Genomic DNA, 26214 nt, shown 5'->3' with positions numbered 1-26214 from the left:
CTGATGGTGAAGATGATGGCTGAAGCTTCAGTGAATGCGAAAGTGAAGGTGGACGAGGCAGGAAAAGCCCTAAACCTTAGTGGATGAGAAGGATCAAACTCCAGTGGCAACGATCGTGGTGGAATCGTCGATCTTCTCTTCCTCTGCTTCCTCTCTGTTCTGTCGATGGAGATCGTCGATCGCCGGTGGATGGATTCGACAGGAAGGAGACTCCGGTTGATGATGTTTGAGGAAGAGAAAAGCCCCTTAACCTCCATTGATGGTGCTTCGATCGTCTTCTTCCTTGCCTCTGTCTCCTCGCGCCCAATCTCCTTTATTTTGACAAAGCTACTTTTCAAAAATGATGATCCCCATCGCACTATTATAGCTTCTCATTTTAAACCAAATCTCATATCTGAATGGATGAATGAGAAGCTTCAAATATGATCCAACAGCTGGATCGGTTCATATCTGGATCAAAAACTCTAGATATTGATCAATGGCTAGGATCTGCTCTCCCTTGACTTGGATGGACCATATCTTCAACGGATGGCTCAGATCTCTCCTGATCTTGGATTGACTATCCAGATTGCTTCAGAGCTTGATCTTTTCAATCAGCCCTAAATTTGAACCCAAATTTGATCTGATCTAATTGAGTCCTTAGCCCCTTTGATCACCTACAAAGAGCACATTCAAATGTTAGTCATAATTTCACAAATAAGAGATAATTTGTATTAAAACCCAAAAATGGATACAACTCTTAACGTGTGATATAAATGCAGATCTAAACACACAATCAACTCAAAAACTCAAGTATAGGATCCTAAATAATGTGACAAAATAATGGTTATCAAAGATCCTTTGCAACACCTTCGCCACCATGTACGCACTAGTGGAGTCTAGGCAGGAGGTTGGCTCGTCGAGGAATAGCAAAATTGTGTCATGGATGATGTCGATGTTGATCGAGACCCTGCATTGCTCTCCGCTAGATATGCCATGGTGGATCTCGTCGCCGATCAAGGTCCCTGTGATGGCGTGGAGGCCAAGCTGATTGATTAGAACTTGAACTTTGCTTATCTTCTTGATGGCCGAGACGGAGCACGAGAGGCGAAACTCGACGGAGAACATGAGTGTCTCCTCCACGGTGAGCATTAGGTAGAGGAGGTCATCCTGCATCACATAGGAGGAGATCACTTGAGAAGCCGCCCCTCGATCTTCTCACCGTTGAGGGTGATGGAGCCCTCGAGGCTCTCGCACACAATCCAGTTCTCTAGCGCATCGATCAGGGTGGATTTCCCCTAATCTGCTCACCCATAGAACTGCTAAGATCTAGCCTTCCCAGGCCTAGCCAAAGATGGCATTCAGCAACACCTTTCTCCCCTATTCCTCATTGGCATTGTTGCGCTAGCTAGAACAGAGAGCACCCCTTTCGTGATAGGTAGACGTTGTAGGTGAGATTGGAGAAGGAGAGAACGAAAGGAAGTGTTGGATCATTGCACTAGAGGGAGGGTGAATAGCGCTCATGGTTTTCATGTTTGTTTAAAACTCGGAGAGATAAACGGCAGCAGAATAAAGAAAAGAAAAACAAACAATGCTAACAAATCCAAGTTTTACTTGGTTCGGAGTCTGTGACGACTCCTACTCTAAAGCCCGCACTCGTTGAGTGCTTTTGATGGAAAATCACTATCAGTTCAAAATAGTACAAGTAGAGATTTATAACTTTTGAAGAACTAAAATAATTTAAATATACTGACAATCTACAAATTTGAAGAATCGAGCCTTCAATCGTCGAAGCAGCGTTTGGGTGTCGTAGAAGTGTTTTCTGAGCAGCACGCAGGTGAGAAACTTCTTTGAATTGATGTGTTGAAGGTACTGCTCGAAGCCTCCTTTATAGCCTCGTCCGGGCGCTTGGAGCACCTCCGAGCACCCGGACCGCCCGGGTGCTTAGCCAGGCACCCGCCCGGGGGTGCCTCTTCATCGAGGCCTATCCGGGCGCCCGAGTGCCCTGACCAATTTTTTATGATTTCTTTTTCCTGCAAAATAAAGTTAGTTCAGGACATAATATATGAAGCACAATAAGTTTCGACAGCCTTCAGACTATCTTGTCCTGACTTTAAGTTTCACTGAAACTCTAGGTCAGACCAACATCTACTGTTCCCTCTTCGAGAAATGCATTATCACTTACTCATCTCAAGAGAGATTACCTTTTGTCGGACCGGTCCTCCAAAATGTCTAAACTTTTGTAAGTGTCTGAGACATTAGAACTTCATACTGGATATCTGATCCCTGACCTGTCCAATCTTCCACTTGGTGTTCGCAACCCCCGGGATTTTTACCTAGCGTTCTCGACTTTAGGATTTCGCCCAATGTCTTTGACTTGCCAAGACTTTGCCCAGTCTCTTGAACCAAGACTTTGTTGCCTAACCGTAGCTAGGACTTTCCACCTGCCTAGTTTTAACTAGGACTTTCCTTTGCCTAAGATCAATTAGGACTTTTCTGTACACTTAGTTAAACTTGTTAGACAACAAGAAACTTTAACTTTGAACCCTTTTTCATAATCAAAACTTAGGTTCGATCATCTGGTGCTTCTTCACCAATAAGAAGTACGTCGAAGATGGCCCAATTGCCATCTACCTCACCAGTACCTTTCTTAACACCGGCGGCATTTCCGAGGTGGATGATGAGATGGTGGTTGTTAACATGATTGATATGCATGAGCGATTAAACAATATTTTGCAAATATCTCTTCCTTGTCTCTCTGCTATGTTTTTCCCAACCCCCTTAGTCAGATTTCTTGGATAGTTATAAAGAAGAAGATAGGCAACGTGTGCAACAACTACACATGCTCACTCCCACGGCAATGTGTGCAAATGTAGCCTATTTCCAACACCCACTAGTCGAAGAAAATTCACAAAGATCATATAAGTCACATAGACTATATAAGAATCAAGTCACAAAGACTAGAGCAAAAGACTAAATAAAAACATCCAATCCAAACTTAAGGAAAAATGGTTCGCACGACAACAAGCATACTAAGCAATTAATGCTATAAAGTTGTTACATTTAACTTAGTTACTCTATAGAATGAATCAGAGACATCAATATCTTGCATTTACCCTAAATTAAATTATTTACATCAATATGAACATCTCTAATCCCTTAAACAACTATCATGTTGAGAGCATGTTTAGTATCTTCAATCAATATAATTATTCATAATCATATTTTATATACTCAATAAAAAATGTAATTAGTCAACTAGTGAATAGATGTCAAAGATGTCAATATATCTTAGTTTTCCTTTTTAGCTAGAATCTATTCATTCTAATTGTCACTTTCCTAGTTGTACTCCATAGACCGAATTATCTATAGCCATAGGATGCATGCTAAAGTAGCAGTCATTGATTAGAACTTCAAGTCAACAGCTAAATAGTCACTTAAGGTAAAATTGAGATTAACTTATAATCTCAAAGGTCTCACATCGTAGAGAAAAAGAGATCTATTCTCCTACTACCCTTATTATCAGTATAACACATATGGTATGAATCACATGCTACAATGTTATTCTCTTTTCCAAAAAGAATGCCTACTTTTATTTTCAAAATTCAACATAATACAAATATTGATCTAGACATACCTAATGTCTAATTTTGAATTTAACTCATGAATTTGTTGGTGCAAGCAAGCTCTAGGGTTTTGATATTTGACAATATGTTTAATGGAGCTTGATCAAGGTTGACCTAGTCAAGTGAGAAGTCTAGTTAGGTCAAGGTTGAGAAGATGACTGGCAAGTGGTGAGTAGTCTACCGAATGACTGCAAGTGGTGAGTAGTTTATCGAGTGACTGCAAGGGTGAGAGGCACTAGAAAGTCTAAACAAGTCAAGGTGACCTGATGCTTGGCAAGAGGAAAATCCTAAGTGGGAGGTAACCCTAAGTAAAGTCCTAGTGAGTGAAGCTAGGCCCTACTGAGTGAAGCTATGTGGTTAAAGTCCTACTGAGTGAAGTCAGATAGTGAAAAATCTTAGGGGGAGGTAACCCTAGGTAGTAAGAAGTTTTAAAGGAGTAAACTCCAAGCATGCACGCGGTCGACTGGACCAGCAGATTTTGGTAAAACCTAAGTATAGTTTTACCAATACTATTTACATTACTATTATTGTTATTGTGTTAATTTAGTATTACAGAAAAATTCTTAGTGGATCAGGCAATCAAACACTGAGTAGAGAAAGTCTAAATAGGTCTAGAGGACTAGATGTTTAGCAGGTGAGTGGGGTAAGCTCCTAGAGGGAGTGTGGTGAACTCGTGTCTCGGTAGGAACAAACCTTAGGAGCCGATCTAACTGAAGAAACCAATAGACATTTCTAAGTTGAGATCAAAATAGTCCTAATTATATCATTCATGCACTTATCATCTATCTAACTCTATTTTATAAGACTATTATTATATTAGTGTTATGATAACTTTGTTTTACAGATTGAACAAATTTTGACTTGACCGAGGGTCAGTCGACTGAACAAGCGATTTGGTCGACCAATCTGGCTAGCGTGGCATAAATAGGATCATGTTCTACAAACTTGGAAATACAAATTCGACTGATCCAATTTTGGTAAACGACAGAGATCAGATCAAATCAACGAAGAATTGGCAGATTTAGGTTCAGTCGATCGATCAGCTGGATCAGCCAACAGAACAACATGATTTATGATATCAGATTAATTGGATCGGAGAAAAGAAGGAAGGGCGTAGAGTTCAATCGACCGATAGAAGGTTCAGTCGACTGATAGGTTCAGTCAACCGAATGAGATTTCAGTCGACCAAACAAAGCTTATAAAAGAAAGTCGAGGTTGGAGCTGAATATGACACTTCTTTACACTGGTTCCGTTGTTCAATCTCCTACTGCGCTCATTCATTGCTCATGCAAGCTCCCTTGCTACGATGTCGAAAGGCTCATCGAGTACATTAAATATTTGATTTCGTTATGAGGTTTTATCTAGAAAATGTTGAGAGAAAAAAAAGAAAAAATAAATATTAGGAAAGTTGTTTTCCCATTTATACTAGCTTCCGATAAAATTAATCCATCCCTTCAAAACAATAATATTATTTATTTTTAGGGCAACACGTAAGTGTGTTTAATATATACCATTAATTAAATCCACTGACTGAAAAATAATAAATAAAAATATCATCGGATGCTAATTTAAATAGAAACTACAACTATCAAAAGTTTGTTCCATAACATAAACGGTATGTTATAAACGGTCTTAACATAGTTGATTTTTTTTAAAATAGCGTACATTAAAAATTGAGAGAAAAAAAAAATACCGTAGAATCTAAATACAACCACATTTAATTATACATGGTTGGAACCAATTAATTCATTCCCCCCAAACAAAATAAATATATTTAAATTACATTATAAATGGAAATAACAGATATCAGCAATAAATACAAATCAGTTAGATTCTAATTTAATAGTATGCCAGAATAATTGAATGGAATAATCACTCACTTTCATATTTTGTCCTCTCCTTCCCCATTCAAACCGCGAGCTCTATAAATTCAAACCCTCCCCTTGGCTTTGAGAATCATAAACTGAATCATGAAGGTCATCGTTCTCCTCCTCGCGTTAGTAGCATTCGCACTGGCTCCGGCGGAGGCCAAGCCAGGTCTTCGGGGGATAAGCCACCTGGCGGTCGAGGGAGGCCTGTGCCATGCTGACCTGCAGAGCGACATACAGAACTGCGGCGGCTGCGGGCAGCGCTGCGCGTTCAACAAGTCTTGCTGTGGCGGCGCATGCGTCGACCTACTGACCGATAAAGAGAATTGCGGCAAGTGTGGGTCTATGTGCCCCATGAAGGGCACCGAAAGGGCAGTCTGCAGCTTTGCGATGTGCGACTACGCTAGTTGAACATGGTTAGACATGTCTTATCTAGCCATGACTTAAAAATGATAAGGACCTTTCTGATGAATGAATTATCTACTCTTGATTGGCTTGATTTTTATCCGAGTGATGTATGCCCTCTCTTCATGATTAATTTTTATCCGAATGAATTATCCATTCGTAGCGCACAGGCGTGTGCTACACTTAATAAAATTCGCAGCCCACGCGCCTACGTGCTACAATTAAGAGCATTCATAGCACACACCGTGCGCTGCGATTAAAAGCATTTTGGCAACCAATGAGCCACCACAGTTATCTTTCATAACTATTCTTCTATTAAATCATTTTTAATTGTTCACAATGTTTGTTTCTTAATTCAAAATCATATGTAGATAAAAAAAAGAGAGTACTGCAATGAAACATTTAGACAAGTAACACTTTCAATAATGCCAAGTATAACTTTATTGAGTAAGCGTGGATATATACAATTAAGGAACTTAATCAACTCCTCAATCAATTTAGCAAATTTACAAAAAAAAAAGATCTTGCAATTAAGAACAAAACAAGAAGATTATCACACCCAATAAAAACTCAGCCAGTAGAACTTGGAGCTTAAATGATATAATTTCCATCCGCACAAGAATGACAACTCTAGGAGAAGAGGATAGTGATCAATGCTTTCTCCTATCTTTAGCATCATCAAGGGCTGCAATGAAGATTATAATAAATAGGGATGTTGGAGTCAATAAAAAGGAGAACATAAATTAGCATATGTTTATTTTCTTACTCTATAACATAAATGGGTTTTAAAATTTATTTCCTTAGTGAACTCATGTAAACATTCCAACAAAATCAATTTTGTAGTTCAGTGCCAAAGAAAATTAGGTTCAGGTAAGACAAGCAACTGACTTTGGTTCCACTTCAGCAAATTAGGTTAATTTATTTGATTCATCCTCCCTACTTTAGAATAAATTTTCCATTTGTTCAACAGGAACAAACATGGATATAGAACCAATGATGACAGAATTTACATACTATTGTTAGCTGAGATTGCAACATTGACTCATTGAGAAATACTTGATGAAAATTGGAATAGTCATCCTAAGGTTGCAAGACATTGATGTTTGCTGGTACCAAATAGTGATGGAATCAAGTATAATATCAGCAATCTATAGTACTAATAGACAAGGTTGTGTTTCTGTAGTTTGTTTCAGTAGAGAATACCCTGCACCAAACAAACAAACAAAAAATTCTATAACCTTGTCCACAAGAAGAAGAATAAATATTGTAAGCATCTTGAAGTATGCATGGACGTATCTGTACTTGCTGTCTGGAAGGAGCCTGAAGAAGTTTCAAGCCAAACAATAGGATTCCTTGATGCCTTGATACTCGCATGAAGTTCATTTGCAACTTCACGGGCCTGGGAAGTGTAAATGAAGAGGTATTATATATGCATTTCTTATTTACACAAATTACCAGAATGAGATGCAAAAATCGTCATATCAAATGGTGCAGTAAATGGAGCATTTAAGAGGGATCAATCATCTGGATTGTTCAATTAGTATTTCTTTTATAGCAAATTAGAATTTCAACCACTCTACATCTTAGATACATGACACCAAAACATTGAATGTTCAGTGCATGAACTACAGAGAAGTATGAGTTAGTTTCAATTGTGCAATGCAACTACTACTCAACTATGTGAATAAATTAAAAAATAGGACTAATCTAATATGATACTAAGGAAAACAATAAATCAAGTATCACACACGAAGGTTATGGGTCCTTTCTTTCCCTAGCTTAAAATGAAAAGGCATCACTGCCTATTTTCTCCACTGTATGTACCGGCTAAAACTATAAAATAAGAAAGAAAGTTTCTAAAGAAAATATTAAAGAATTCCTCCAACCTCTTATCGAAGAAGCTAGTTTAGGGATTGACCGTATGCCTTCCGCAAAGGGACTATGCAGTTCTTGTCAAGATTTTGAAGGAACACAAGATAAACATAAGACACATACATAATAAAAACATTTCTAATTGAAACTATAGTTCTCAACATGCTTGAACATTTAAGTTCTTCAGAAGTCAAGCATAAGTTCTACATTTATATCTTAGATCAGCGTGAAGACATCCAAGCATTGCACACATGATATTTATTATTGCTCATCCGTTCAAACAGAAGATAAGATGATTTGTTGATTGTTAACAATGTCCAGAAAGAGAAGATAAAGGCATTAAGAAGTATATCTAAATAGCAGCAAAAAAATAAACAAATCACTATTTATAAGAAAGGTACTACTTAGCAAGCAGAAAAGAAATAACCCCTCATTAATAAGAAAAGGAACACCAATGGTTCTGGCATCTATTTGCAAGGATAACTAAAAACAATTAGATTTGTTTCGTTCACAGCCAGATTGTTATTTTAAATGCTCAATAAGATACTAAGGAATTTCCAATAAGAAACATTGTTAATTGAAGCAACGGAAGCTGCTAATTGAAGCAACTCTGCTATGTACAAAATAACCAACCTCAACACTTAAATCATTCAAAACAAGATCTACTTGTCCGCAGAATAAAAAACTATTAGTAAGCTTCAGTGATCAAAAGCTATAAAGAAAGCACCGAGATCATCTTGCATTATTCTATATGGAGCATAATATTAACACGAGCAACAATCTAACACTGGAAGTCCTATCTTGACTATGAACTTGAAGAAAAACATTCAAACCATTCCTTTTCACTACATAATCCAATAACTTCGGTGCAACACTCTTCTTTTTCATTCTTAACTTGTTATCAATGTTGTCAAGCATGAGAATTGAGTCTAACTTGTACTTGCTCATGATCAGATACTTGTGTACCAAGTAAAAACGGTTGTGGACATGCAAACTGGAGGGAATTCATGTAGATTATGAAACATCTGGGCAAACTAAGGTTGGCTCAAGCACAGAGCATGAGTCAACTCATTTTCATTTCTTTCACCTACATCTAAGTAAGTTTATTCTCCTGGCTTCTCCTGACCTTTGCCACCAGAAAAACTAAATATCTGATTGAAAATAGAGCAACAACATACTATGCATTATAGAATTTCATAGCGCAGAAGATGATCATCCAAAGCGAGCGCAGATATCCGACTTTAGATTTGGAAATGAAAAGGGAAAGAGCAAAATAATTCAAAGAAAATGACCAAGAAAGGAAAAATACCTAGAGCTTTTGTAGATTGAGGCTGGCTAGTTGCTGAGACCGATCGAGGGATTGGGATTGAACCCTAGGCGGAGGGGATGGCATGCAGCGAGGGTTAATTCGATCCTGCCTGTACAGGCACCGAGAGGAAGGATACCACCAAGGAGAGGAAGTGAGAGGAAGATACCGCTAGCGAGTAGGCCGAGAGGAGAGAATGGTGGGCTCCACCGCCAAGGAGAGGATGCCAATGTCCTGGGAGAGGGAACGAAGGTTTAGTGGTAAATAAAATTAAGGAATAAAATTAACTTTAGAAAAATAAATAATGAAAATCTCTAAATAATGATCCTTGATGTCTGTGGTCCTATGATATTCTCTAGTAGTAAACGGTCGATAATGACGAGGCAAAGGATTTTTAAAGATATCGGTGCCGAAAGGTGAAATAGTTAATTTTCCCTGTCAGCCTCTCGTTAGTTCCTTCGGCCGAGTGACATTGTACGGATGAATGTTCCTAGCGGACGACTCTGCTGCCTGGGCACCCCCGAACTGCCCGACTCCCGAGCCCTCGTCCGGCCTTGATATTAGTCGAGATAAGTGGGGTTGCTCCATTTGCATGGAAGGTATAGGCGGAGGAAGGTTGGCCCGCTCCTTAGGTGTCGTTGCTTATGGTTGTTGCATTTAATTTACTTGTTACTGTTGTACTTGATTTACTTGATGTTGCTCTAAGGTATCTTTCACGACATCCGCTATAATTTTTGCTAGCTCCGCTTGCATCAGAGTAACATGTCTGGTGTTCTCCATGAGCATCTCAGTTCAAGTATGAGATTTTCACAAACAACGACAATTTAATCTTGCTCTAAGCTCCTCAAAGTTGATTCGCTGATGCACTGACAAAAGAGTAGACTATTATTATAGCGACTAACTCTTGAGAGAAGTAGATAGTAGAGTTTTTTAAAGAAGAAAACTGAAGAGATCTCTGGCTCCCCTCCTTTTTTTTTTTTTTTGTTACTCTACTTTTATACACTTTTCCTCCAACTTTTCACCTTTTTCATTAATGAAGTTGTATTTATTATAAGAGAGTAATGAATCAATTATTAGTTCATTAATTATAAGAGAGTTTTCATCTCCCTCCAAACTTTTTTTAATAAGGTCATGATTGATGAGAGCATAATAAATGTATATGATTATTAATTTGATTTTCTTCTGTTGTTCCCCTTTCTAACGTATCTATAAGTCTTAATGAACACTGAAAATAAGCGACATTGGGCATTTAATGTAGGTCATAATAACATATCAAATTAATATAGCAATCATACTGATCGACAACTCGATAATTTACCTCCCACCTCCCGAGCTAATAGGATGTCTAAGTTATGACACAATTTTTCAAAACATAGAAAGGATACTTTAGCGCCGAGCGATGACTTAGAAACGATATGAGCCTTCTGATGAATGAATTACCCACTCTTGATCATCTTGATTATTACCTGAGTGATGTATCTTTTCTCCTTATCTTTGAATTTAACTTCCACTTTAGTTGTGTTAGTTGATCCTAGGAAGATCGTACCGGTTCCACTATACAAAAAATTTGTACAAGTGTTGAACCTTTCCTAAACAACCTATTATGTTCTTTAGAAGTTAAATTAGGAATCGCAAACGGAACTTAACATTATTGATTCCAAATTTAACTTATCTGTTCTTAATGGTTTAGACTTGGATCGCAAGCGGAACTTAACACTATTGATCCAAATCCACCTATGTTATAAATTCAATTAAATATTAATTTCTAAAATTGACTTCTAGGTTAAACATGACGAGGCACTAGGCTTTCTTGGATATGGGAGCAACCATCACTTCCTAGACAAAGCTTTTTAAGGAAAGCTAATATTTAATTTCCTTATATAACTCTAGGTTTAACCAAAAGGAACAATCGAATCACAAATTTGAAAAATAAAAAAAACACAAACTCGAATAACAAATTCGAAAAACTAGAATCTAATGCCTCTTGTGTTTGGAATTCATACAAAACAACGCATTCGAATAACTAGCATGATGCGGAAAATAATTACTAGTTATACCTTCCTTTGTATGCAACGACCTCTTGATCTTCTACCGTATTCCTCTTCTTATCTCGGACATTGTGCGGGCAACGATCTACCGGGATGAGAACCACCCAAGCCCTTCTTCTTCCTCCTTGCAAGTTTCGGCCAAACCAAGACTCCCCCAAGGATATAGAATTTCGGCCACCACCACCAAACTCCAAGGGATGCAAGAAACAAAGCCATCTTTCTCTCCTTCTTCTCCTAGCTAGAACCGGCCATCAACAAAAGCTCCAAGAGGGGATGAAACCGACCACTAAAGAAGAAGAGAAGAGGAGAGGGAGAAACTCTAGGGCCGGCCACAACCAAGGAAGAAAATAGAGGAAGAAATAGAATAGAGTTCTTACCCATGAAGGCACCTCTACTCCCTCTTTTATAATCCTTAGTTTTGGCAAATAAGGAAATTTAAATAAAACTTCCTTAATTCCTTTGCCATGAAAAGGAAAATTTAATTAATTAAAATCAAATTCCTTTTCCTTAATCATGTGGCCGACCACCTATAAGCTCCAAACAAGGAAAATTTAATTCATACAAGAATTAAAACTTCCTAATTTATCTCCGAAAATTTATAAAAAATTTATCTAATAATCTTTCCCTTCATGGTGGGTTATAAAAAGAAATTTTATAAATTAAAATCTTTCTTTTAACCATGTGGATGATTTTCAAAAAAAAAAATCTCTAAAATTAAAATCTCCTTTCAATCTACAAATAAAGAAAGATATCAAATCTTTTCTTAATCTTTTGTAGAAACTTATAAAAGGAAATATTTAATTTTAAAACTCTCTTTTTAAATCATGAACATGGTTACAAAAAAGAAAAGTTTTATCAAAATTAAAATCTTCCTTTCAATCTACAAATAAGGAAAGATATCAAATCTTTTCTTAATCTTTTGTAAAAAGTTATAAAAGGAAAGATTTAAATTTTAAACTCTCTTTTAAAATCATAGTATACACATAAGAAAATTTTAAATAAAAATCCCTTTTTATTTTCTAGTGGCCGACCACCTAAGCTTGGGACCCAAGCTTTGGTCGACCACCTAAAATTGGCTCCACCATTAGCTTTGGCCAGCCCTAGCTTGGGCTCCAAGCTAGCTTGCCCGACCACCTTAAGGTGGGTAGAAAAGTGGGTATAGGTGGGTATAATTCTCTATATACAAGAGGCTACGATAGGGACCGAGAGGAGGAATTGGTTTTGGTCTCCCGATGAAATTGGGCTTCCCGTGTTCTCCCCGAACACTCAACTTAATTTCATCAATAATAATTCATACCACTAAAGAATTATTATTGAACTACCGCACCAATCCCAAATTACGTTTTGGGCTCCTTCTTATTATGAGTGTGTTAGTCTCCCTGTGTTTAAGATGTCGGATGTCCACTAATTAATTGAGTTACTGACAACTCATTTTAATTAATATTTCAGTCCAAGAGTAGTACCACTCAACCTTATTGTCATGTCGGGCTAAGTCCACCTGCAGGGTTTAACATGGCAATCCTTATGAGCTCCTTTTGGGGACATTATCAACCTAGATTACTAGGATACAGTTTCTTTCTATAATTAACAACACACACTATAAGTAATATCATTTCCCAACTTATCGGGCCTATTGATTTATCGAACTAAATCTCACCCATTGATAAATTAAATAAATAAATATTAAATATATGTGTTTGTCATTATATTAGGATTAAGAGAGCACACTTCTATAATAACCGAGGTCTTATTCTTTTATTTAGTCAGTATAAAAAGAAATTGCCTCAATGATCCTACTCAATACACTCTAAGTGTACTAGTGTAATTATATAGTCAAGATAAACTAATACATAATTACACTACGACTGTTCTGATGGTTTGTTTCTTTCCATCTCGGTCGTGAGCTACTGTTTATAATTTATAAGGAACTAATAACATGATCTTCTATGTGTGACATCACACACCATGTTATCTACAATATAAATTAATTGAACAACTACACTTAGCATATAAATGTAGACATTTGACCAATGTGATTCTTTATTTCTAAATAAATATTTATACAAAAACTAGGTTTTTAGTATACACTCTAACAACTTGTTATATTAACTTCTTGACTACACGTTAAAAGAGATAAAAGATAATTACCAGAATTGATTGGATAAAATCACCAAATCAAATCAAATTAGTATTTGGATTATTCTAATAATTCTGTGATTATTTATTAATTGATTAATTAATCAAGTATGTTTTAAACATTATATATTGTATTGTCCTTATGGCCAACATCAATGAACAATATATTTTATTGCTCTCATATTATTTCTTGCTCTCTCCCTATTTTTCTTCTTACATGGTATCAGAGCCATATCTTTTTATCTTCCCTCAACTTCTTAAGGTGGAGATCCAATAAACAGTGAACCCCTTTTTAATTTTTTCCCTCGGGCCTCTTCTTCTCTCCTACGTGTTTTAGTTTTCTTGTTCTTCTCTGTTTTCTTCCGCCGTCAACCCCTTTGTTTCTCTTTCCTCTTCCTTAATCTCTGTTTCTCTTCCAAAAAAAAAAGTTTCCTTGATGATTCTATCTCTATAGTTTTTCTCCCACGGTCGCCAACCACAAGGTCAAAGTTCTTTCTTGTGACGTCGTCCAACAGCTGCTGCTGGACAAGTTATTTTTACTTTAGATGTCAAATATTCAACGACATCAAGGAGGCCAAAAGAAAAGTTCATGTCGATGTCAGATTTGTCATATCGTTAGTCATACTGTAAATCTATGCTCTAAAAAACTTGATTGGTCTTAGGTAAAATGTCAAATTTATCTCGAAAATAGACATTTTAGTATTCAATGTCCTAGCCAATTTAATTCAAATTTTATTGGTGGTCCTACAGCCTCAAGACAACCATCTATTTCACAAGTATATTCTAAAGTCCGCTCATCTGTGCCTACTTGTGGTAAAACCCCAGAGTTTTCATCTATTGATTGGTATATTGACACTAGAGCCTCATCATATCACATCAGATTATAATATTCATACAGACGTAATGTCATATTATGGCTCAGATACGGTTCAAGTAGGCAATGGTTAAGATTTGCAAATTGCTAATTTTGGAAACACATATGTTTATTTATCTAATCAAACTTTTCACACGCGCAATGTCTTTCATATTCCATCTATCACTAAAAATTTACTTTCTACACGTCAGTTTTATCTTGATAACAATATCATTTTTTAGTTTCATCATAATCATTATCTTATAAAAGATAGAGAAACAAATGCTATTGTGTTTTATGGGAGAATCAAAAATGGCCTATACTATCTTCAGAGTTCTTCAATCAAAGCTTTTGTTGGTGAACGCACAAATAAACTAGCTTGACATGCTTGACTTGGTCATCCTTCCCTTTGTATTGTTCAGTCAATCATTAATAGGTATGGTTTATATACTTCTATTACCTTCTTTCCATCTCATTCATGTAGAGCCTGCATGGAACCTGAAAGTCATAAGCTACCTTTATTTTCTTCCAATCATGTTTCTAATTTTTCATTTGAAATAATCTATTCTGATGTTTGGGGCCCTGCACCTATTTTGTCTAATTAAGGTTTCCAATATTATGTTACCTTCATTGATCATTTTAGTAAATATATTTGGCTCTATCCTATGAGAAGGAAATCTGATTTTGTAACACCCCGGCCCGGGCGGGCCACACCCGAACCGAATCAGGAACACCACCAGAATTGCCCATCGGGTTGACGACTAGCTCCACAAACCACCGGAGGTCCTTTTAGCGTGCTTTGTCCTCACTCGCGCGCACCCTGGAAAACTTCCCAAAAGGTCACCCATCCTCAGATTTCTCCAAGTCAAACACGCTTAACTTTGGAGTTCTTAAGTTTGAGCTTCCGAAAAGGAAGGTGCACCTTGGTGATATGGATAGTACCATCTAACCTTTTAAGTCATACTTAACCAGAATCTCAGAACCGGGGTATTACAGATTTATTTGATATATTCTATAATTTTCAAATTCAAGTTGAATGATATTTTAATCGTAAAATACTCTCTTTTCATTCTGATTGGGGAGGTGAATATCAAGCTCTCTTATAACTTCCATATACCATCAGAATCACCTCAGGTTGCTGCTCCAATCTTGGAAGCCTCGTCGGTCGAAGATAATATGCTCTCTAGTTTTGGATCCTCGAATAATGCAAGTCCATCATCTACATCACCATGTCAACCTACTTCCTCATCGCCATCAACAAGTGATTCAGATGATAATGATCCTCGTCGTATGCTTCCTGTTAGTGACATTTATAAATGTTGTCCACTAAATGCAACTTGATATCCCCTTCCATGAGCTCTAGTGGTCTCTTCAAAATCTATTAAACTAACTTGTTTTACACAAGCAAACAAGGATCCAAACTAGCATAGTGCAATGGCTACAGAATTTGATGTATTTCTTCGCAATGGAACATGGAGTCTAGTTCCGCGCACTCCCTCAATGAATGTTGTGGTCTCTAAATGGGTATTCTGTCTTAAGCATCGAGCTGATGGTTCTCTTGAACGACACAAAGCTTGACTTGTAGCTAAAAGATTTAATCAATAACTAAGTATTGACTTTAATGACACTTTAGCCTAATCATCAAAATTACATCTGTCAGACTATTATTATCAATAGCTGTTAGTTCTAATTGCCCTGTACGATAATTGGACAATTCAAATGTGTTTCTCCATGGTTATCTTAAGGAAACTATATTTATAGAGCAACCACTTGAGTTCATTCATTAACAATTTCCATCTCATATTTGTCAACTTAAGAAATCCTTATATGGTCTTCGACAAGCTCCTCGTGCATGGTTTCATCGACTATCTAATTGGTTACAAGTTCAAGGATTTTCTGGATCAAAGACTAACTCATCTCTATTTCACAAATATAATGATGGATCTATGATATTTTTTTCTTATTTATGTGGACGACATTCTGATAACCGGTAATAATCACAAGGGTATCACAACTTTATTAAGTCTTATCAATCAAGAATTTCCTACTCGAGATTTGGGTATTGTTCATTTTTTCCTTGGTATTGAGCTTATTCCACATGAGGATGACTATCTTCTCTCTTAGAGCAAATACATTACTGGACTTTTTCAAAGAGCCAAAATGGATGGAGCACGTTCGATCTCTACACCAATTGCTATAAACAACTCTCCAACTTCATCTTCTCCTTCTCTATATGATCCACAGATTTATCGAAATATTGTTAGAGCCTTACAATATGTAACTATCACATGCCCTGATATTATTTTGCGGTAAATCGTGCTTGTCAATTCATGCATGCTCCAACTGAACAAAATTGGGGTAATGTAAAAAGAATACTTCTCTATCTCAAATGTACTATCCTACATGGTCTTTTTTTATATCTCTAATCGTCTCGAGATTTACATGCATATAGTGATGCGGATTTGACAAGTTCTCCTGAAGATAGACGCTCTACTAGTGGATATACAATATTTCTTGGATAAAATCTTATCTCAAGGAATTCAAAAAAAAAACTTACGATATCTCGTTCATGCACTGAGGCAAAATATAAAGCTATAGCAAATACAACATTAAAAATTATTTAGCTTCAATCACTTATCTCTGAACTTCATCTTGCATCAAATATTGCACCAAAAATTTGGTGCGACGACATTGGAACAGCATATCTCACAGCAATTTCAATCTTTCATGCTCGTACAAAACATGTGGAAATTGATTTTCATTTTGTTCGTGAACATGTGGCAACTCAACGGTTATCCGTCTCTTATATTTCTGTTGAAGATCAAATCGTTGAAATCTTTACTATGCCATTATCCAGACAACATTTCAACAAATTAGCAAGCAAACTCAATGTCAAAGATGTTGGTGTGGTTCGTACTAACAGTCTAATCTGAGTTTTGATGAATGACAAGTAAGTTAAGTTAGGTTATGTCGTGATCTAACCACTTCATTTAGTGTGCAGGAAATCTAGCTAGGTCGACTGGCCGACCAAATAGTTGGTACGAAATCTAGCTAGGTCGATGGACCAACCGAATAACTAGTACGAAATCCAGCTTGTAAAATATGGTACCCCAAATATTAATTAAATAATAAGGTTAAATAGAGGAATAACCTTAACGGAATTTTTTGAAATTTTTAGAAATTTTCTGGGAAATTTTCGGAGACATTATGGTGTAGATTACGGGGATAAATATTGGGACACTGGAAAGTCTGTTTAGACTATCCCATCTAATATGTTGTCGGAGTACACCTATCCTCCTACCCCAAATCATAAGTGGGGGAGCTCAATGCTCTCATCTCCCTGAGACAATCCAGAGGAGGGACCCCTGTCATGCTACCACGCTGCGTCATGCTACCCATGAGTGGACCAGCGGAGCACTGACAGAGCAAACTGCCACACACCCTGCCTGATATACCATTAACCCATGAGTGGTTATGTGTATAGATCCATATAACTGGCGATGAGCTCAACAATAATGGAGTTGTCAATCGCTCAGCATGCAATCATGCAAGATGGTGCATGACACTAAGCATGTAAATCCTGACCATATCCACATCTATAAAGTATGTACAAAAAGGTAAATGATATGACAAATAACTAGTCCAGTACACCATAAGGCATGGTATGTCATTACCTCCATGAACATAAATACACATGGCAATAACCAAGAGGGTATAAAACATAAATGTAGAACAGATAAAAAACATGCAACAAGTATCATGTAGTGACATACCAAACAGAAATCAACATAACTATTACTATAAGTTATAACGTACTAAGCATATCAGAATGACAATATCAAAAGATAAGTTAATGGTACCCGTCTTAAATATAGCGCATGCCAAAAATAACCCCACGTAAGACAGCTCGTCGCAAATCAGAGTCCTATAACAACACATTTAATTTAGCTACTCCCACATATATATAACAAATCAGCTAAACCAAATTCTTATTTATCAGGAACTCTAATTCTTTCATTATATCTCATTTAGTCACATAATCAAGTCTAATCCGAAGCTTAGATTAAATCCATTACTTAATCCCTAACTAAATATATCTCACAAGTTAATTGGGGTTAGCTCCATTAACCCTAACCTTTCCACTATTCAATTTAATCAAAATCTATACATAATCAACCTAAACTTAAATAAATTCGAGTACAGTTCATTCCTAACCTTTTCTAACTTCAAACCCGTGTATGCTACAGCAGATGAAACAATTCCTCTACTTCTTACCTCAACACCAAACCTTACTTGTATGATGGCAGCAAGCAGCAAAGTAGCTACTGTAGGAGATAATGGCCAGAGCTAGGGCACAGAAAGGGCTGACTGTGAACAACTCCCTCGGTGTTGGCTGCTCGCGTGGATGAACGGCTACGCCGGCTGTTAGCACACGGTGGCGTCGACTCGAGTCGGGCAGATCTAGGGTTCGGCCGTCAATGCGAGGAGGCACGACGAGGTCAGCGGGGTCGGCGATCTATTGCAGAGGGGAGGCGCTTGGTGGTGAAGATGGAAGAGCTCAAGCCCCCACAGTGACTGGCGATCAACAAATGGTGATGCGACCTCAGGTGGCGGCAGCGATGTTTTACAGATCGTGTGAGGCGAACTCGGGGCAAAATGAGAAGGGATTCGTCTCCTTGGGCACTGCTTTTGTACGCGGGGGAGAGGAGGCGTTGCGAGCGGTGGCAACCTCGGTGCTTCAGTTGGGGAAGAGGAAGAAAAATCGGCACCACGAGAGCAAAGGGAACGAAGGGATCAGCAAAGAAATAGAGAGGAATTTAGGTAAAAAGAAAAGGAAAATAATAAAAATTATTTAAAGAAATTCAACATTTCCTCGTTTAAATGGGATAGTTGAAACATGCTTTTTTGTGGCCCAATAATTGATCCCCTTAAGCTCGTCATACGAGCTCTGAAAAATTCTCAGAAAATTTCTAAAAATTTCTAAGAATTCCAATAAAGTTATTCGTCTATTAAACCTTATTATTAAATTTTTATTTGTTGTCGTATTTTACACTTTGTCTTATAGTGCTGCCCTTGGTGATCTATTAATGAGATAACATGTCATGTTAACCACTTCCGTCTAAAAATTCTTTGCAAGCCCTGCATTCAGCCTGAGATATCTTGCCTTCTCAATGATTAACCTGTTCAACCTTTCCGCCACCCCGTTCTACTGAGGTCTCCTACGAACTGAGAAATGCCTCATTATTACATGCTACTCACAAAATTCTTGAAACTTTGAATCTGTGTACTCAGTCCCATTGTCTGACTTAAGGCATTTGATTTTCCTTCCAGTCTAGTTCTCCATTTTAGTTTTTCACAGTTTAAACTTTGTAAAAGTTTTGTACTTGTGATGCATAAAGTATACCCAGACCTTTCGTGAGAAATCATCAGTAAAACTCACAAAATAAAGTTCCCTCCACGTGATGCTATACTAGCTGGTCCCCAGAGATCCATATGTACATAGTCTAGAATCCTCTCCGTCTTGTTTGTTGTCGTCTTGAATTGCACTTTGTTTTGTTTCTCAATAACACATAATTTGCATAATTCAAGCTTGCATGTCTTGACACTCTTCAACAAATCTCTCTTGTGAAGTTCTAGCATCTCACGTACACCCATATGTCCTAGCCACATATACCACAAGACAGTATTGTCTGATTCAGACTCTATCGAGGTGACTCTACCTACAACTGTAGTTTCTATCAACTTGTAGATGTTTCCTGTTACCTTTTATCCATTCATTACCGTCAGAGCTCCCTTGCTAATCTTCATCACCCCGCTCACTGATTTATAATTGCAACCAATATCATCCAGTGTGTCTAGTGAGATTAAGTTCTTCCTTAGCTCTAGTATATATCTAACATCACATAGGGTTCTGATCACACCATCAAACATCTTGATTATAGCGTTCCCTATGCTGATAACTTTGCATGACACATCGTTTCCCACCAACATTGAACCAAAATCCACTGCCCTATAGATGTCAAATCACTCTTTGTTTGGAGTCATGTGATATGAACATGCAGAGTCTAAAATCCATGCATCCGTCTGCTACTCCGAACTCGACATAATTGATAGCATATCTCCATCATCGGTCTTTGAATTTTTTTTCTTCAATTATGTTTGTAGACTTTGTCGAATTACCTTTGTTCTCTGCAACATGTTTCTTTATCTCTGGACAATCTCTCTTAATATGACCTTTGCCTCTACACTTGTAGCACATGATCACCTTCTTCCTTCTCAACTTAGAATGAGTCTTGTTGTTGTTGTCAGATCCGTGTCAAGATTTGCTCCTACCACGCTCTTGGTTGCTATTTACCACAAGTCTTTCTTCCTGAGAAACTTTATCGCTTATTTTCTTCCTTTGGTGAAAATCTAGCAACGCACTTGTGATCTCCTCTAATTTAAGAGTTTCCTTACCCCACATCATAATAGTAATCAAATTCTCGTACGTATGAGATGAAGGTAGAGAATTCAACAACATCAGCGTCTTATCTTCATCTTCGATCTTCACATCAATCCGCTTCAGCTCACTCACAATCTGATTAAATACGTTAGATCACTCGCAATCTTGTGATTATTGTTGTACAATAGGTTTACAATGATCCCTATAAATAATGCATAAACTCTAAACCCGAGAAAATCATAATAGAATTTTGTTATGAAAAATCACAACAGAATCCTATTATAAAAAAACATAACAAAATTTTATTATATAAAATCATAATAAAATTTTATTATAACAAATCTTAATAGTTTTTTTTATTGGCCTTCATCCAAATATGAATCATCCGTCGAATTCTGATGATACATGCTTTTATGGTACCAATCACTGAGAAGCAGATTGAACTCTCTATCGTACGGGAACGCCTCCTGTTCCCCATCAGACACGCCCACTATGAGAGACTCATACAGCCTAACAACCCTCTCCATCCCGTAATGTCCATGGTATAAATATATGTCGGCCTGCATCGAACTCCAACAAGCAAAAAAATAGAAGTCCTCTCGGATGTCGTGATTTACCTCCCTCGTGATGATCTGGGGTCGGGTGCGACGGGGGCGTTGGGGACGAGCGATTTCACCTTTTGTCACATTTGTAAAAATTAATACCAAATAATAAATAGTCGTCTTGATTTGATTTGATGAATAAAAAATAATTAAAAAAAATATATAAAGCCTTTATAATTGATTATAAGAAAATTTTAAATTCTCAATTAAATATATATAGTGAGAGTATTGATATTGTGCGCAACGCGCACAGTGCGCGACTGTGCGCGTCGCGCACAATATCAGTGTTTTTAATTTATATTTTTTAATTTTTTTTAGTTTTTTGAATTTTAAAAATTCAACATTTCCTTATTTAAAATTTAATATATAGATATATTCCCTAAACACATTACAATACTCAATAAATATTTAAATTAATTTTATTTTAATTTTTTTTAAAACCAAACACTATAATCTAATTACAAAATCTAAACCCTATAATTAAAATCTAAAAAAAAAATAGCTTTAACACTATACCCAAAGTCTGAACCCTATAAATAAAATCGTAAAGAAATTTTTTAATTATTTTTTAATTTTAAAATAAAAAAAAACACTGATATGTACGCGACGTGTACAGTTGTGCACTGTGCATATCGCAGCATCAAAATATATATATATGTATATATATTATCTGTAAAATTATAAATAAATAATTCTAATAAACTAACCTTTTATATATATATATATATATTATCTGTAAAATTATAAATAAATAATTCTAATAAACTAACCTTGTCGACTTTAAATCTGTAAGAGAAAACTCTCCTCAGGATCGATGGCGCATTGGGAGATGGAGGCAGTCCCATCAGCCCAAGGTGTTCCATGCTGTCGAAAACAGAAACATACAAGGTATAGCCGAAATTTCCAAACGTCGATCTTGTTATTACTACTTGTGGTAGTGGAAAATAACTACTTGCAGTTCTTGTCCTTGTCAAAGTGCTTTAGAGTTTCTTTTTTTCTCTCAGTATAACAACTCCTCTGTTCTACCTTTGATGTAAACATGCCGTTAGCTTTAATGGTATGCCTCGAACACGGTTGTTTACCTGTCTGATACCGTGCCAGTGGATGACAACTCTTTCAGTGTGCAGAGCATTCTTCAGCTGGGGATGAATATAATCGTGTCGCCGGCCTTGGCGCGGATGGTCGGGCCTGGGAACTGCCCGTTGATCACCATCACCGGCTTCTCTTTGCAGTCCGGTGATGCGTATATGTAACCCCCCCCATTTGAAGCACCTGACGTCCGCCCCCGGTGTGCAAATTAAGAACTGAAACGACGCAAGCGATGAACAAGAGCAGACCGTTGGCCATGTCATCCAAACAGTTCGAATCCCTACCAAGACACACTATGAACAAGAACAGACCGTTAGCCATGTTATTCAAAAAGTTCGAATCCCTACCAAGACACACTATGAACAAGAGCAAACCGTTGGCCATGTTATAAATGGGAGGGCTGCTTTTCGCACACCCTCTGACATACCCCTCCACCCAGCCCTACCTTCTATTTTAATCTTCTTCCATTTATATCCTTTTCACTATTATTTACAATCACTTTATGCGTTTTCACTAATCACTATACACCTTCTATTTTAGTTTTTGTTTTTTTAATCCATTTTTTTAATTTTTATCAATTTTATCTTTTAATAATTTTTTATTATATATTTATAATATTTTGTCTATTTTTAGTTATAAATTTTAAGAGTTATCAGCACTTGAAGCTCGAAGGATGGGTAATTTAAAGGGAGGGGAGATTCTGACATGTGTCAAGCGTTGGAGGGATAATTTAAAGGGAGAGAGGTGTTTTGACATGTATCAAAGTTTGGAGGGTAGGTAATTTAAAGAGAGTGAGGAGTTTTGACATATGTCAAGAGTTGAAAGTGGGATAATTTAAAAGAACGAAAGATTTTATTGTGGCAAAAGGAGAATACGCTCGCCCCCAGCGCCCCCGCTAACCCGTCCCAAGGCCAACACGGAGGAGGTAAATCACCGGCGGTTACTAGCTTTTGGAATAGTGACTAGCATATGAGGGAGGTATTTACCTCGGCTTTGCCGAGATTCGAACCTCAGACCTCATTATGACAACACTTCATGCGCTAGCCACTAGACCCATCCGAGGGGACTGAAAGATTTTTAATATGTATCAAGGGTTGGAAGTAGAGTAATTTAAAGGGATGAAAGATTTTGACATGTGTCAAGGGAGTTGAAGATGCATAATTTAAAGGGAGGGGGTGTTTTGAAAAAAATAAAAAAATTTATAAAAAAATAATAAATAAATTTGATTAAAAAATAAAATTAAATAAAATTTTAAAAAATAATAATTAAAATTAATTTAAAAATAAAATTAAATAAAAATTAAATAAATTAAAAAATATATAAGTATTGATAAAAAAATAATAAACTAAATTAAATTAAAAAATTAAATTAAATTAAAAAATAATAACCAAAATTAATTAAAAAATAAAATAAAATAAAATTAAAAAATATTGATGGAAAAATAATAAATGAAATTATTTTAAAAAATTAAATTAAATAAAATTGAAAAAAATAAAGAAAAAAGAAAGGGTAGAACTGTCATTTGATAGGAAGAGAGAGAGGAGGGGAGAGGGGTGCGGTGTCACATCAGGAGGGGGAAAAGTAATTTACTATAAATGGAAATTAATTTATCATCATACTTCATTAATTCCCTTAATTAGGCATTACAGTAGATTAATTTGCTGAAAACAATACACTGATATTCAAGTAATTTCACACACCAAATCGGATACAGTAGTGTTTTATGCGTACGATAGATAGGTCGTGGCTCAGGTGGTGGGCTGGCTAAACGGTGCAATTCATGTAGCCCGGCGGCGGAGCTTTGCCTCAGGCGAGGGGGAGCTGGAGGGCGAGGTAGACGTTGAGGTTGAGCCGTTGAGGAGCTTGAGCTTGATGGCGGCGCAGAGGCAGACGGCGTCCTCCGGATCCACTATACCCTGCGGCATCTGGGAGAACTGGTTGGCCGCCGGATCGCCGACCTCGGTGTGGACACGGCCGCCGAACAAGTCCACCCTCGCCCAGACCTTGAGGCTGTCCACAGGGAAGCTCGCCGGAGGAGGATTAATCACTGGAGGGGGCGTAGGGGACAGCGTGCTTCCGCCTACCGGAGGCGAATTTATCACCGGACTGTGATTGGTGGAGGGATTACGGATTTATAGGAATTACTTTAACTGACTTAATTAAATTCTGACATTTCGGTATAAAATCAAATCAATTTGACTAATTTAAAATATGAGTCAATTGATAAGGGAAAAATTAAAAATAAATATATGATTTAGTAGTTTCTTTTTTAATTTGATAATTTTTGAAATTGTGTAAAAAGCTGAAGACAATATATATTATCATTAATCATTTTAGATGTCAAAATAATTTAGACAATTTACTAAATCACATAATCAAAGTTTCAAAATATCTAATCACGTTCCAAAATTATTAAATTACATGCTCAATGTCAATTTTACCCCTCCGCATTTACTTAACGGATTTCCGAATCGATTGAGATAATGTAGCAATCTATCTAGTAATATTATGTGACGATGAATGATTTTCTCATGGATACATTCAAGAGCACTAGCCGGGCAAATAACACCTAGTTTTGTGTCATTTTGATGCTTCTAGGTCAATCATCCACTTTTGGATGAAACTGACTGATAGACCTTAGTCATTTTAAAAATTGAAAATTTTATATGTTCAGAAAGCGAGAGCATAGGAATCCCGTTTGTGGTGTCGGTTAATAATTATCATCGTCGTATCATTTAAAATGAGCTTCCGATATCATTTCTCATGCCTGAATAGAGTTGAAAAAATGGATGCGCTCAATACGATATATCGAAATGGTATTTGAGGGCATGGATACATTTAAGAGAAGTAGACGAGCATATAGATCTTTGTTCCAATGTCATTCTGAAAACTCTAGGTTCATCAATCACTTTTGGAAGAAACTGATTGATTTGCTACAGTAACACAATCGATTAGGAAAATTGTTCATCGTCACATAATATTGTTGAATCGATTTCTAGAATAGTACAATCGATTGAAAAATTGTTCATTGTCACAAAATATTACTAAATCGATTGCTACATTAACACAATCGATTGGGAAAATTGTTCATCATCACATAATAATGACGAATTGATTGCTACAGTACCTCAATCAATTCGAAAATATATTAAGTAAATGTAAAGGGGTAAAATGGATATTAGATATGTGATTTGATAATTTTAAAATTTATTTACTTGATTTGAGTATTTCAGAACATTGATTACGTGGTTCAGTAAATTGCCACAATAATTTGTTATATTATTATCTCTACTAAGGATAATCATATTATTTGTGACACGGTGATAAAGGTAGATTACCCCCAAAAAGAGAGTCAAAATGGAGAAAACTAGCTAACGTGGCGGCCAAAGTCAAGAAGAGGCCAAAGGCACTAACTATAATGGGTGCATGCCCGAGCTGGACTCCTGGCTGGTCGGACGTGAGTGTCCGACCGGGCCTCCCGCTCAGTCGAACTTTGTATCTCAACCTGGGACAAGTAAACCAGCCTCATTGTTGAGTATTGAGTAACCTAACCGACGACCTCAACCGATCGAACATGGGGGCCGAGCTGACACAATGTTCCTTTACGGCCAGGTAAGATGTCGAGTGAAGGCCTGCTCAAGAGCGACATCACATAGGGTCGAGCTACCAGTCTCCCTGGCGGTTGGCCAATAGACCTAGCGCAGGGCCCATGTACCTACTGTTGGTGCAGCTTGCACTAACGGTCTAATTCAGGTTTTGATGAATGACAAGTGAGTTAAGTTAGGTGTTTTGTTGTCTAACCATTTCACCTAGTGTGCAAGCTAAGAGTTAGTCCAAATAGGTCGACGGGCTGACCGGATATTTGGTGAAAAGTTCAGATAGGTCGACGGGCCGACCGAATATCTGGAAGGAAGTCCAGATAGGTCAACAAACCAACCAGATATCTAGCGAGAAGTCCAGATAGGTCGATGAGTTGACCGGATATCTA

At 37.0% G+C, this 26214-nt stretch overlaps 1 protein-coding gene and 1 long non-coding RNA gene across 6 annotated transcripts; both read right to left on the bottom strand.

The window, feature by feature from the left end:
• Positions 1 to 6301: 6301 nt before the first annotated feature.
• On the bottom strand, positions 6302 to 18907 carry LOC122031148. 5 transcript variants are annotated; one of them, XR_006125761.1, is made up of 5 exons: positions 18387 to 18906; positions 17954 to 18018; positions 9226 to 9290; positions 9060 to 9123; positions 6302 to 7277 (listed from the first exon to the last, which is right to left on the bottom strand). It is a non-coding gene; the product is annotated as an uncharacterized LOC122031148 (long non-coding RNA). The 5 variants fall into 5 exon arrangements; XR_006125758.1 differs by having other exon boundaries at positions 6302 to 6563; positions 6893 to 7277; positions 9060 to 9290; positions 18387 to 18904; XR_006125760.1 differs by having other exon boundaries at positions 17954 to 18907.
• A 5097-nt stretch (positions 18908 to 24004) lies between these two features.
• Positions 24005 to 25937, bottom strand: LOC122031199 (36.4 kDa proline-rich protein-like). The gene is made up of 2 exons (XM_042590345.1): positions 25894 to 25937; positions 24005 to 24332 (listed from the first exon to the last, which is right to left on the bottom strand). Exons 1-2 carry the CDS (start codon positions 25935 to 25937, stop codon positions 24005 to 24007), a joined length of 372 nt encoding a protein of 123 aa, XP_042446279.1.
• Between the last annotated feature and the right edge of the window lie 277 nt (positions 25938 to 26214).

The sequence above is a fragment of the Zingiber officinale genome, chromosome 11A (assembly GCF_018446385.1).
Source record: "Zingiber officinale cultivar Zhangliang chromosome 11A, Zo_v1.1, whole genome shotgun sequence".
Lineage (NCBI taxonomy): Eukaryota > Viridiplantae > Streptophyta > Magnoliopsida > Zingiberales > Zingiberaceae > Zingiber > Zingiber officinale.
This window is presented reverse-complemented; position numbering and strand designations above follow the sequence as displayed.